This window comes from Peromyscus californicus, unplaced genomic scaffold (genome assembly GCF_007827085.1).
Source record: "Peromyscus californicus insignis strain IS unplaced genomic scaffold, ASM782708v3 Scaffold_3__1_contigs__length_106647218, whole genome shotgun sequence".
Lineage (NCBI taxonomy): Eukaryota > Metazoa > Chordata > Mammalia > Rodentia > Cricetidae > Peromyscus > Peromyscus californicus.
In genome coordinates, this window is record NW_026294551.1 from 3,989,753 (window position 1) to 4,003,902 (window position 14,150).

Genomic DNA, 14,150 nt, shown 5'->3' on the forward strand with positions numbered 1-14,150 from the left:
TGCCGAGTCTGGGTGGCAGATTTGGGGCTCTTTGGTTTTCTGGCTCCTTGAGGATCTGCTCTAGAAGGGCTCTGTGCACTCACATGTGGATGTCCAAGGCTTCTGTCCAGCCTTTAGGATGTAGAGGGCAAGGCAGGTTCCTGAAAGCCTGTTGGAACCCAGGGCCTCTGGTGCTCTTCTTTGCATTCTTCTTGGCACAGGTGGGGAAATCCCCATCCCTTTCTTTCTTATGCAGAATTCCAGGCTCTAAGAAAAGTCCTGAGGGCCCTGTCTCCAGGGTGGCTTCCACTCTTCCCAGTCGTCCCAGTGTCATTCCAGATCACCCCAAGAAGAGCCCTGGCAATGGGGTCGTCTCCTCCCCGCTGATGGCAAAGGTACTGTGTAAGTGGAAGAGCCGGCTTGGCTGCCCTGCTCGCTCCTGCTTTGAACATTTCAGAGGTCCAGGGGTCTCCTCTGGGGGACCTTGCCATGGTGGGAGGAACCTGTAGGCTGTGGCACTGTACCAGCCATATTATTCCTTAAGTTGGTTACCAGCTGCCTTGGGAAGGGAAAAAATGGGAATGTAGGGCTCAGCTGCTGCCCAGGAGTGCCAGGGAACCACTGTGTTTTCTGTTAATGCCCGTGTCCTGGGTTTAGTCATGACCTTGTGTTTCTTTACAGTTCTTTGGTGCTAGATACAGACATACCTGTGGGTAAAAGGAGGCAATGTCTGCAGTTTCTTCAAATGGTTCAGAGTAGAAACAGATATGTTTATATACACACAGACATATACCCACATACATACACAGCAGTAAAACTTAGTCATCTGTGGACTTCTGGATTTTAACCCACATGATTTAACTACAGAATTGTGGAAGTCATTGCAGCCCTTTGGGAAGCTGGCAGCCTCACTTGCAGGTGTGCCCCTGGTTGAAGGAAGCAGACCTGGGCATGCAGAAGCAATGGCAGTACAGCTGTGAGGGCAAGGCTGCTTTACCTGCATGATCCAGGTCAGCACACACCTTCCTATACTGCACATTTGGAAAGCTGCCTTTCAGGGAAGAGACCAGGTAGCCCAGGCAGGCCTTGGATTTAAAGTGATCCTTCTGCCTCTGCCTTCTGGGTGCTGGGAATATGGGGATTATAGACGTGAGCTGTCACACCCAGCATCATTTCACTTTCAGTGAGTCCGGGCAGATGTAATGTTCAACAGATGACTAGGGTTTTTTTGTTTGTTTGTTTGTTTTGTTTTGTATTTTTTTCGAGACAGGGTTTCTCTGTGTAGCTTTGTGCCTTTCCTGGAACTCACTTGGTAGCCCAGGCTGGCCTCGAACTCACAGAGATCCGCCTGGCTCTGCCTCCCGAGTGCTGGGATTAAAGGCGTGCGCCACCACCGCCCGGCCAGATGACTAGGTTTTGCAGAGAGAGAAAGAGATGTGTTCTTGTCAGGAAACAGTTTGTAAAAGTATTATAAAAATTATTATTATAAAATGTAAGCCAAAAACTCAGAAGAAAGTTGAAGTAATTAAACTTCTGAAAGAAAGAAGGCTTTTTAACTTTTGAATTGGTAGGAAAAGTAGCAATTGGCTAAAGTAAAATGTAAACATTTTTAGGTAAAATAAAATAAATATAAAATAAAATAAAATTGCCCGGTGGTGGCTCACACCTTTAATCTCAGCACTAGGAGGCAGAGGCAGGCAGATCTCTGAGTCTGAGGCCAGTCTGGTCTACAGATAGAGATCTGGGACAAGTAATACAGAGAAACGGTTACACAGAGAAACCCTCTCTCAAAAAATTGAAACAAAAAACAAAAACAGTAAAATTTTAAAAATGTTCGCAAAGCAGGACTGGGAGGGTGTCACTCAGTGACAGTATGTATTGGCTTGTGTGAGGCCCCAGGCTCCAGCACCAGTACTCGCCCCCCCACCACACACACACACACACACACACACACACACACTCACACACACACAGAACTGTAGCAGACGCAGGAAGCTCGTGTTTGCAGCAATTGCTGTGGAGGTAGGGATGGTGGAGTGGTGAGAGCCAGGGTGCCTGGTCAGTGTGTGGAAACACGCATACATGGCCAGTAAAGAGGAAACTCAGTTTGACCCCGTGTGTTGACGGTCACGAACGAGGTGATCCATGGCCCAGGAATCCCATCTCTGCGTGGCTGCTGGGTACAGAAAAGGCTTCAATCTGTTGATTTTTTTTTTTTTTTTTTTTAATGTACTGTGTGTGAGGCCTTGCATTAGCTGTGAGGACTTTGGTGACCGAGGAAAGAGACGCAGGTAGGTGTGTGCTCAAGCAGGAGGTGGCCACCATGAAAGATTTACAAACAGTGGATTGCTCTCATATAATCTTGGTCTTAGGATTTTTTTTATTTCATAGTTAATGCATATCAAAAAGCAGATTTTGACTTTGTTTAGCTCTTCAACCAAGGGTAGTGAAAGAAACCCCCTTTGGAAGCGTGCTGTGGTACATTGTGGGCCTCAGTTTTTTGAAATGGGCAGACTAAGAGGTACCAGAAGAAAATGGCTCCCCCTTTTTTTTTTTTTTTTTTTTTTTTGGTTTTTCGAGACAGGGTTTCTCTTGTATAGCTTTGCGCCTGTCCTGGAACTCACTTGGTAGCCCAGGCTGGCCTCGAACTCACAGAGATCCGCCTGGCTCTGCCTCCCGAGTGCTGGGATTAAAGGCGTGCGCCACCACCGCCCGGCTGGCTCCCTTTTTTAAAGATTTATTTTTATTTCTGTGTATGAGTGTTTTGCCTGCATGTATATCTGTACACCATGTACATGCAGTACCCACAGAGGCCAGAAGAATGTGTTGCATTCCTTAGAACTGGTGTATGCTGGGAATTGAACCAAGGTCTAAAAGAGCACCAGTGCTCTTAACCACTGGGCCATCTCTCCAGCCCCTCAAAATTGCCCCCATTGACTTACAGGAATTTTAGATTGACCTCTTGGACTTTTTAAAATGGCTTCTAAACTATCAAATGTTTTGTTCATTTGTTTGTATGTTGTAGTCATGGCATAGGAAATAATGCAAGCATATGTAAGCCATCAAGAGATGCAGAGCTGCCAGTGAGACACTGAGGCCTTTGAGGGCATACCCTGTGAGGACGGTTTAGCTTGTGGCACAATGATGAAACAGGTGCAGAGGAGACCCCGTGAACGGTGTTTACATGATGGGCTTTGAACCGTTCTCTCCCCGTGTGTTCTCTCAAATGTTGGTGAAACCCTGTTGCTGTTATAGTGAGGACAGTCACACAGTGCGGCCTGTTTTGTATACAAGTCCTGAAGCACTGAAAATCTCTACCATTACCCAGAACCCAGCTTGCTCCCAGAAGCTGCCCTGATTGGGATGCATGCTTTGGCTTGACGGTGATCCCTGCTCAGTGCTTCGTGGGGCTCTGATGGCTTTCTTTCTTGCTCTTCCTTAGCTTCAAGACTCTGTGATGATGAGAAAGCTGCAGAGCCCTGAGGAGATTGGTGTGCCTGTGTCCAGGAATGGCTCTGTGCCAGGCCTGAAGTTACAGAATGGATGTGTTCCGGCAAAGGCACCTGCCGGGTCCCCTTCCCCAAGACTCACCCCAACACCCACACACATGCCTACCATTCTAGATGAGCCTGGAAAGAAGGTGAAGAAATCAGCTCCCCCGCAGTCCCTCACCGCATCCCCTACCACTTCTCAGGGCTCTCCGGGGACCAGCGAATCCAGGAGCCAGCGGCCTGGCTCCTGGTCAAGCAGGGACACCATCTTCTCTACCTCACCAAAGCTCCTGGCCAAAGCCTTTGCTAATGGGCACAGGCTGAAGGGGGAAGGCAATGGTGTGGACCTGGAGAAGGGGGCTTCGAGCGGCTCGAGCCCTGAGCACTCTGCCAGCAGTGACCCTGTCAAGGCCCCACAGACCCCAGAGGGCAGAGCTACACATTTCTGTGATTCTCAGGAAACAGACTGTCCCACCGCTGGCCATTCCAAAGCACTGCTGAATGGAGTAGACTCCAAGATAGTGAAGCAGAAGTCCCCCGCCCTGAGTAGCACCGCCACCGAGCCCACGAGCCTCATGTCTCCTCCACCAGCCAAAAAACTGGCCCTGTCTGCCAAGAAGGTGGGTCTGGGGGGGTCTCCTCTCTGGAGGTGCCTTGGGACTTGATGTGAGGATAGGGAGATAGGAAATTACGAAGGAGTGTGGCCTCCTTTACTCCTGTAGTCCAGAGGACCAGAGTGCCGATTGGTATTCCCAGCAATGTGACAGTTGAAAGGGCTGTTTGGGGTGGAGGTGGTAGGTCTTGAGGGTATACCAGTTATTCAGAACCTCAGGTTACTGGTGGAGTGTAGGCTAAGAGTACTAACCAGCTGTCTATAAATGGGTCTGCTAGTTGAGTCGCAGAGGAAGACCTGTGGGCCAGCAGGCTGCTGGGGGGGAAGGACAGCTGACGGGGGCACAGAGAGGGACACGTGGGGCTGGGAGGAGTTTCCCACTCAGAGCTGTGTGGGCAGAGAGTGATATGTGGGAACTGTGCTGGGATACTTGTTTAAATGTCCTTCCTTTTTCCTTTTTATTTCTAACCAACAACACTCTCTGGTTCTTCTTCTGCCATCCCCTCTCTCCCCCTCCCCCTCCCTGTTTTTTTCTTCTGTCCCTTTATTCATCTTTCTGGGCTCTTTTATTTTTATTTTTATTTATTTTCAATTTTGTTTTCCCTCTTCACTCACGGAAACCTTTTTTAGACCACCAAGTTTTTATTTATGTCAATAACTGCAGGCCAACACCCTGCGGAGGGCGACCGGCAATGACATCTGTTCACCTCCCCCCTCAGCACTCTCCGACCTCACCTACCCCATGAAAGCCACCCACCCCGTCGTTGCCTCCACTCGGCCTGTCAGTAAAGCCAGGTGAGCTTGGGCAGAGGCCCCTGGGTGCGACTCCTTCCCTCCTGTGGTTACGTGTACTTGGCTGGTGAAGAGCCATGGGTCATCGAGGACAGAGGCCCTCTTGTCCACCCCTGTCTGGTAAAAGAACCTCAGTTGGTCAGAGTTGGTTTAGTCTTCCGGGTCCCAAGTCTTGAGTTTTCAGCTGCCTGCCACAGAGTGTTGTAACCTGAAGTGCTGTGCACTGTCCTGACTTGTGCCCACTCGAGAAGTCAAACCCCATGTGAGTCCAGAAGCACGGGAACCCCGCAGGGACAGCTTTCCTGCAGGGTCATGACTTGGTCTCCAACAGTGCCTCCATTGCCTTAGCCCTCCCTGTAAGGCATCCCGAGTCTCCCGGCTGCCGGCCGCATGCCAGGCCTGCAGCAGGGAGACTGGGTTCTCAAGTGCTGTAGAATTCTTCAGGGCCCTTTAATCTCATCCGTGGATGACCTTCCCGATCCAGTGAGGTGCTGGAACACATGATGTTTGTGTCCCTTAGAGTGCTGAGTGCAGGATAGGAAGATACATGGTTGTCTGGGTTCACAGGGACCAGATGCCTCGGCAGCTGGGAGACAAGGATGGAGAGAGGGCAAGAGTGAGGTTCTGTGACACTGCTGGGCTCCTCCAGTCCCGGGATGCTGTGAGGGTGACGTCTCTGTTGCTGCCACCACCCCAAACATGAGCGTGCATACGTCCTGTCTCCAGCATGACATTTTTGGTGTGTTCTTAAATGTTAAGGTTCCCAAATGTTGAGACACTGGGGGGAGTTGTTCATGTTTTTGTTGGAGACGGGGTCTTACTTTATAGACCAGGCTGGCCTCAGACTCAGATCCTCCTCCATCTGCCTCCCGAGTGCTGGGGCTAAGCTGTGTGCCACCACCCTTGGCACAGACGCTTTTGTCTTAATTACTTTAGGTTTATGTGTATGAGTGTCTTGCCTACGTGTGTATCTGTGCACCATGTGTGTGCCTGGTGCCGACAGGTCAGAAGAGGGGACCTGGCGTTACAGGGGAATGTGAGCAATGTGGGTGCTAGAAATGACCCACCAGAGCAGCAAGTGCTCCCCACTGCTGGGCCACCTCCCAGCCCCATGGAGGTGTGTCTTAAAGCTCTGGCAGACACTTAGAGTCACATTAGTCCGGGCGGCACTGCCAGTCTGTCCTAGTTTGGATGATGGCGAATACAGTCTCCGTGAATCCACTAAACCTTTGTGGGTCCCACAGGCACGACTCACCTGCTCAGCCCTGCCTTACTTCTCTTAGAATAGTCTCCTCTGTGAAAGTGGGTTCCCAGACTCCACCCCGAATTCAGAGGAACGTAACCGCGGATGGTGCATGGCTTGTTGGGCTGTTCTTGAAATGCTCAGTCCCCAGGGGGAACCGTGATAGCCTCTGGAAGATAAATCTGGATAGGACGTCTTGTTCATTTCACCTCCTCACACATTCCAGTTGAAAATTTGAAACATTGGGATTTGGTTCCTTCCTTTTGCTTTTAGTTTTTGTTGTTTGAAGGGAGGGTGTTGGGTTTTGGTTTTGAGACAGGGTTTTACTTTTATAGCCCTGGCTGGCCAGGAACTCTTCCGTTTCTGTCTCCCAGGTGCTGTCTGAGGCCTCTGTGGGATGCCCAGTGGGTTGGCTTGTTTTGTTGTCGCCCTTGGCTCTGTGCTGGAGGATGACCTTGAACTTCTGATCCTCCAGCCTCTATGTCCTAAGTTCTGGGATCACAAGCAAGTGTTAACACTTTTTATTGTTTGTCAGTCTGTGTAAGGACAGGCTATCAAGTGGTACAGGCTGGTCTTCAACTTACTTAGTAAATGCTGGCCTTGGATGCCTGATCTTCTTGCCTCCACCTCCTAAGTGCTGTGATTGCAGGTATGTACCACCATGCCTGAATAAAAAAAAATAGAATTTATAATACTCAGATCAGTGCTGGGCATGTAGCCCAGTGGTACAGTGCTTGCTCAGCATGCCCAAGGTTCTTGGTTCAACTTTCAGCACTACAAAAAAAAAAAAAAAAAAAAAAAAAAAAAAAAAATGCTTTGTAACAAACTGAGACTTGTATTGCTTTTATTAACTCTGATTTTTGGTAAACTGAATTTTCTTAGCCTGTCTTCAAAAACCATGGAATTTGTGTATCTAAGAATTACAGAGACAAAATAACCTTTTAAAATTCTAGGGTGAGTTGGGCATGGTGGCACTCACCCAGGCACTCAGGAGGCAGAGGCAAATGTATCTCTGTGAGTTCAAGGCCAGCCTAAGTTTCATAGGGAGGCCTCATCTCCCTAAACTCTTTTTTTGTTTTGTTTTTGTTTTTGTTTTTCGAGACAGGATTTCTCCGTGTAGTTTTGGTGCCTGTCCTGGATCTCACTCTGTAGACCAGGCTGGCCTCGAACTCACAGAGATCCACCTGGCTCTGCCTCCCGAGTGCTGGGATTAAAGGCGTGCACCACCACCGCCCGGCTCCCCCCAAATTCTTACGGTGTAAAGGGAGGTGGAGTGGGGGTTGGTGGAAGAATGACTTGTACAGATCTTCTACAGTGACTCTCCCTGTACTCACTGTCTACAGGGCTGTTGCACCTGCTCCCCGACCATCTACCCTCCTGAAGCATTCCATCCACCCCCACTCTGCATCACTGTCCAGTAGTAGCGCCAAGCCCTTAGGGACATCAGAGCCACAGAGCTGCCGCGCCTCTGCCTGGATGCCCCTGCCTCAGGTCAATGGGCACTTCTTGTCCCACTTACACCAGCTGCCAGAGGCCAGCGAGGCCCCGCACAGCCCCTCCAGAAAAAGGAAAAAGACCCTTAATGGAGATCCCCAGAGACTGGGCATAGATACACACCTCCCACAGTGCCTTGGGGGTGCACCTGCAGCAGCACGCAGGAAGAGGAAGAAGAAGAAGTGCCTAGAGGATGAGGCTGCCACAGCTCCCCAGCAGGAAGGCCAGTCTCAGGACCAGCCTTGGAGTCCCAGGGGCCGGAAGGAAGAGGGTACACATCCCCAGGTAAATGGCCATCAAGTGAATCACGTCCTGGATAGTCACCATGTGAGCAGCAAGAAAAGGAGGAAGAGGAAGAGATCAGAGGGACTTAGCCAGGAAGCCACCCCGTCCCAGAACCTGCTACAGCATGGGTAAGAGCATGGTTGGGATGTACCCATAGCCTTCCTAGGTGGTGTGGGCTAACAATATAGCGCTGGCCTTGACATGGGGTGGAATGTGCCCTGTGTCCGTTTATGCCAGTTCCCTTAGGGGTGGAAGAGGACAGCCACATCTAGGCCATGGCTATCGCTGTGCATAAGAACAGCCAAGAACAGCGGGTCAGGTGGCCCCAGTCCAGGCTCTGTCTTTAGATGAGGTTGCAGCAACATCCTATGGATGCAGTGTACATGCCCCGACAGAGCCAGAGGGACCGTGTGTCATCTTTAGCATCATGCTGACCGTGGCTGTAGACAGCAAGCCTCACACAGCACAGCCCACTCCTCAGCTCTGTGGAGTGAATCGCCACCATTCACACAGCACTGCCGGCAGTCTTAGGAGTGTTGTGGGGGAGCTCGGTTTTTTATTTATTTGTTTTATGTGTGTTGATGTGGGGGTGTCAGGTCCCCTAGAACTGGAGTTACAGGTGGTTATGAGCTGCCATGTGGATGCTGGGAATTGAACCCGAGTCCTCTGGAAAAGCAGTCAGTGCTCTTGAACGCTGAGCCATCTCTCCATCCCTGCTTTAGTTTCTTTCCAAGTTCTTTTATCTCCCCCTCTTAATGTGTGTGTGTGTGTGTGTGTGTGTGTGTGTGTGTGTGTGTGTGTGTGTGCGTGTGTGTGTGTGTGTGTGTGTGTGTGTACATGCTTGCATGTGGAGGTCAGAGGACAACTTGCAGGTGTTCATTCTCTCCTTCCACCATGTAGGTTCTGGGGATCAAACTCAAGTTGTCAGCTTTGATGGCAAGCATATTTACCCACAACTTTTTTTAAACATTATATTTGTTTACCCGTGTGCATGTGAGCATGTTTGCACACCATGACACATGTGTAGTGGGCAACTTGAGGGAGTAGGGATCCAGTCCAGGTCGGTAGGCTTGGTGCCAAGTGCCATTCACAGCTGAGCTGTCTCCCAGACTCGGGGGGAGCTTTCTGCAGAGTTCGAGTGGAGCTGTGGTGCCATCGAGGAGCGAGTACCGCTCTTGTCTGCGGGTGTACCTGGAGGGCTGACTGGCCGCTCTCGCTCCCTCAGCTGCTCCCCTGCAGACCACTGTGAGCCTGAGACCAGGACAGAGTTGCAGAGGAAGATGAAAAGGCGAAAAAGGAAACGTGAGTCACAGCAGGAGGAGGAGGAAAGCAAGCACCCAGCAGGCCAGAGGAGCCCAAGGCCCAGCGTCACCCCAGGCCCTGAGCTGAGCGTGAATGGCCATCTTTCTGGTGACCGCCTAGGTGAGGACTCCTGCTGATAGCCACCGAGGTGACAACTTACTGTTCCTCATTGCAGGCTACTGGGAGCAGTAACCGCATGGCAACTTTCTGTCACTAGCTAATACCTGAGACAGTCGTCTTAGAGAAAAAGCATGGCTGGGCATAGTGCCTGAGCGGATAATCCAAGAGCTTGCGAGGGAGGCAGGCAGAGCTCTAGTCTGGACTCCGTGCCCCGTGCAGTTCTGGGCCTCTGGTGCAGCTTGTCACAGTGGCACATGGCAGAGCAAAACTGCTCACTATGGTCAGGAAGCCAGAGAGAGGGAAAGGGTGGCTGTGGTCCTACTCTTCCCAGGGAGGGCAAGCCAGTGACCTGAACACCTCTAGCAGCACCTTCTAGGGTCCAGGCCTCTAGGGCATGGGCCTGTGGGGGACTTTAAGGTCTCCTCGGCAGCAGGCCCTTTGTGGCTGGCTAGGTAGCTTCCACTTAGAGCTAGTCCCCTTCTTCTGTCAGACAGAGGATGGGGTCTCGTGCTGGCTTTTGTTGTTTTGGACAGTGGAGTAGGGTCATCACTGGGAAGGGAGCAGTTTGGCAGCTAGTCCTGTGGTGCCGTTATAAGGACGTGTGGTTGTCTCTTCAGTGATTCGGTTTCAGTGTGTCTTCTGATTACAGGGCTGGGACAAGCGCCTCTCATTACCTGGAACAGAGATCGAGAACCTGATGTGGTCCAAGAGTTGCTCCAGGACTCATCTGATAAGGCTTATGGGAAAAAAGGTATGGACAGATCTGAGGCAGGGCTTTGCTTCCTAGGGACTGATTCATTTGGGTTGGGGTCGGGGGAGGGTTCTGGTGTGCTGATATGTGGTAGACACGCTGCTCAGATTTATAGAACTTAAACAGTTATTGACTATGTTTAACCTGACCCCTGCTGGGGCACAAAGGCAGATTCTGTTCATGGATCCCAAAGATCTGAGGCCCAAGAGCAGGACAAAGTGGGAAGCATAAACCCTGGGCCCAGAACATCCCGGTCCCCAGTTCAGAAGGCCAAGGGGATGAAACCCTCTAGTTCTAGTGTTGGCAGTCCTGACTTTGGCGCATGAACAAGAGACTCTTTTTCTGAAGTGAGAGCACAGGTTACAGGGAGGAAGTTTACAGTTGGAATTGGAGCTCACACTGATCACACCCTCCTCCCCTTTCATGTGCCTTCTGTTAAAAGGCAGTCAGAACCTGGGGTGGTTAGAGTAGATGGGCCTTGGTGGTAAATGAGTCCTGAGGAGAGTCTGCAGGGTGACTGGGACCCATGGGCACTGACGGAACCTGTCTTGTACAGTTTTGACCTGGGATGGCGAGGTTTCAGCTGTCAGTCAGGATGCTATCAAAGACAGCAGATTGGCCCGGACCCAGACCGTGCTTGACGACTGGGATGAAGAGTTTGATCGAGGGAAGGTATGGCATGCGGCTCTGACCATAGGCTTGGGGCAGCTTGAATGTTGAGAGCGGTCTGTGGTGCAGGTGTGCACAGAGCAGTCAGGCCAGGTGGAGTCAGCCTCCTGGGTCCCCTCTCGCTGGGATGTTTCTCCCGTGCATCCCGTACCCTGGCAGGTGTGGGTCTCTTCCACCTATCTGTTCCTCAGGAAGGTGGGGGCGGCAGGAGCCTCCCTCAGAGGGCACTGTCCATGGGCGGTAACAGCACCTGTGTCTAGGAGGCATATGCCATGTATGCAGCGAGAACCCTCCAAGGCTTGGGGGAGCCTCTCTGGGAACTGACACTGTGCTTCTTAATGTAGGAAAAGAAAATTAAAAAGTTCAAGAGAGAAAAGAAGAGAAACTTCAATGCTTTCCAGAAGCTTCAGAGTAGACGGAACTTTTGGTCTGTGACTCACCCTGCTAAGGTTGCCAGCCTCAGCTATCGCCGCTGAGCTTACTGCACTTGTTAGAGGTCAGCTTGGGTGTGTGTCTGTCTGCTGTGTGTATGTCTATGTGTTTGGTGTGTGTGTAGCATGTGTAGTCTCTGGTGTATGGTCTGTGGTGTATGTGTTTATCTGTGGTGTTTGTCTTATGTATCTGTGGTGTGAGTATGGTATATATATGTCTGTGGTATGTGTGTCTGGTATGTGTGTGGCACATGTGGCCTGTGGTATGTATGGTGTCTGTGACCATTTGGTATATGTGTTCTGTCTGGTGTGTGTTTGTGGTGTGTGTGTTTGGTAAATGTATTGCGTTGTCTGGTGCATAAGTTAATGATGTGTGTGTCTTGGGTCTGTTTGTAGGTGTGACTGACAGTGTCTTTTGAAGGACCCAGGGGTGTCATAGGATTGTCATGGTTTCTCTTCTCACCAGGAAGACCAGTATGCCTGGGCCACTGCATCCCAGAGCTGCCACATCACACCCTGGGGACTGTCCACTTGGATCTGAGGAGCGGCCTTGCAGCCTCTACTGCACTGTGAGCCTGCCATGGCGGAGGCTCCTGGTGCCACAGTTCATAGATGATCCAGTGTAGAAGCCCTGGGGCTTCAGCTCAGGGCCTCTGGTGGCATTCATAATGAACCTCACAAGAGAAGGCCTGGCCTTGGTGTCATGCTGACAGTAACCTAGGAGACATCTGGAAAGGCTGAGCCTCCTCATAGACCCTGGGGTCTAGGTAGGAAAACCCCCCTGTTCCTGGTCCGGGACTGTCAGAGACAAGGGACTGGAGCCAGCATCTCCCGGCATATCCTTCACTCAGGATGGCGGCATGTTAGTGCCTCTTGTGGTGAGCCCTCCTTTGCCTTCCTAAGCTGGAGCTGTCTCGTGGCCCTCTCCTCAGAGGGGCCCCTGTGTGACTGACTGTCAGCTGCAGGGAGAAAGACCCCCTGGTGACTGCACTGCCCCCACCCCCAAGTGCATCTCCTCAAAAGGACTCCACACCTTCTAGAAATCAGCAGCTGCTGGGGATAGGAGAGCCTTGAAATATGTGCCAGCGCCTCTGCTTCTAAGGCTGCTGTCCCCGCCGAGGTGACTTTGATGAGCTTCTCCTGCATTTGCAGTAGCCTGCGGGTCTCTGTCAAGGTGGTGGTCTTTAGAGGTGATTTCTCCGTTATTTTACTACTTACGATAAAGCATTTATTTTTGACCAGGCCTGTGGCTTCCAGTAGCAATTTGTTCCTCTAATATGCAAATACTGGCTTCATTTGCTCCATTTTGTGAGTGCTTTGCAAGTGAGCTGATTGTACAACTCAAGGAGAGTCCTTTCCTGCCCCGTTCCAGCTGCCCCTGTGGACTCAGGGTTTAACAAACAAGACTCCTTGGTGAGGGGAAGACAGCACCCAGGAGAGGAAAAGTGCCAGAAGGTTCCTCCCCATGGGGCACACCTCTTCTTTCCCAGAGTCCTAGGCTGCTCTGGGCTGGCCTCCTCAGTCTGGGCTTCTTGGGAGGGGCAGGAGCTGTCTTATCAATTCCACAAGCAGCATTTTATCCAGCTGCCTGATCAGGGCCTCACTCGCTGCAAATGTGGAAAAAGAATTGTGTTCTCCATGTGGGGAGGTGAGGTCCTGTTTCCATGTGGGCGTTTCTGAGCAGCAGTTCATGGTGGGTCTGCTGGCTGAGTCTCCCAGCCAACTGTGACGAGTCTTGTGTGGGCTGGGTTCTCGATATCATGTCCAGGAGTGGTGTGGGCTTCAGGTGTTGTCTTGAAGGGAGGCAGGCACCTTCATGGGCAGGGATTATCATTGAGGTAGTGTCATTTGTTCCTGAATCAGTTGCTTCCTGGCCACATTTGTTTTTTCCTATGACATTCTCTGGTTGAAAGTTGTAGGAGCTGCCAGCACAGAATTGATCTGTCTCCCATGTTTCCTCTACATGGGTTCCTTCCTTTGTCTAATAGATTATCTGTTGCAAAATCTCTTCCAGGGGAGTGTAATCCACTGCCTCTTGGGTAGTCATGATCCCCCAACTGACATCCTGACTTCTGGCAGCATGTGTTGCTGTCAGTGAAGGCAAGTCCTCTCCTTCCTTAGAAGCCATTAGAAACAGGCTAGGGACAGAATGGGCCTGGAGAAATCATTAAAGTTCTAGGTGACATGTACTGTCCTAAATAACTGAAGCTTTTCTAAAAGCAGCCATTTTGTTGGATCAAGTCACATCATTTGAACTGCGTGCTTGGCAGTAGCTATGGTTTGGGCCCGTGTGCAGAGGGCCACCTCCCGGTGTTTCTGTTCTCCCTCACCTGCCTGTTGTTAGGGGCTCTTCTCATCCTACATCCTTATGTGGCTGCATCTGTATGTGTACAGGGATCCCCAAACTCTCCACTCCCTCTTCAGGAGCCCCCAGATATTGCCAAGATCTTGGTGCAATAAAGTAATGCATTTTTGTGAGTTCCTTCTGTGTCTGCCTTTTCCTTTCCTCTTTAAAAAAAGCACATCCCAGCAATGGCCAGGCTGCCTCCCCAGGTCAGGTGGATGTGCTTCCATGCTGCACTCTCGGGTGGCCATCCGCAGCTGGGATCAGAGAACCTAGGAGTGTTGGCCATCTTGAGTAATGTACTGGAATCCCCTTCTCAGGGGGAAAAAAGTTTTTTTTAAATAAAAGATTTAAAGAAATACATGTATATCCCATAATTGTATTTGTTTAAATTTAAGAATGAAGACGGACAGGCAGTGGTGGTGCACGCCTTTAATCCCAGCACTTGGGAACAGAGGTAGGTGGATCTCTGTAAGTTCGAGGCCAGCCTGGTCTACAGAGTGAGTTCCAGGACAGCCAGGGCTGTTACACAGAGAAACCCTGTCTTGAAAAACCAAAAGAAGGAGGAGGAGGAGGACGACGACCGCTTCTGGTTCTGTAGATGTTGGGGTGATTTTAAATGAACACTGTAGAAAG

The 14,150-nt window shown here is 50.8% G+C and overlaps 1 protein-coding gene across 6 annotated transcripts in view; it reads left to right on the plus strand.

Annotated features, from left to right (window-relative positions):
• The window catches only part of Usp36 (ubiquitin specific peptidase 36), a 31,536-nt gene extending 17,888 nt beyond the window's left edge, over positions 1-13,648 (plus strand). For 3 of the 6 annotated variants that reach the window (XM_052756226.1, XM_052756229.1, XM_052756227.1), the window contains 9 exons: positions 236-374; positions 3,422-4,090; positions 4,748-4,878; positions 7,462-8,025; positions 9,123-9,319; positions 9,969-10,070; positions 10,627-10,742; positions 11,084-11,235; positions 11,637-13,648. In XM_052756226.1, the coding sequence (XP_052612186.1) occupies positions 236-374; positions 3,422-4,090; positions 4,748-4,878; positions 7,462-8,025; positions 9,123-9,319; positions 9,969-10,070; positions 10,627-10,742; positions 11,084-11,215 (2,050 nt within the window). In that variant the 3' untranslated portion in view covers positions 11,216-11,235; positions 11,637-13,648. Of the gene's footprint in view, positions 1-235; positions 375-3,421; positions 4,091-4,747; positions 4,879-7,461; positions 8,026-9,122; positions 9,320-9,968; positions 10,071-10,624; positions 10,744-11,083; positions 11,236-11,566 lie in introns of those variants that run through there. The other 3 variants (XM_052756228.1, XM_052756231.1, XM_052756232.1) reach the window with 3 other exon arrangements.
• The last annotated feature ends 502 nt before the right edge of the window (positions 13,649-14,150 follow it).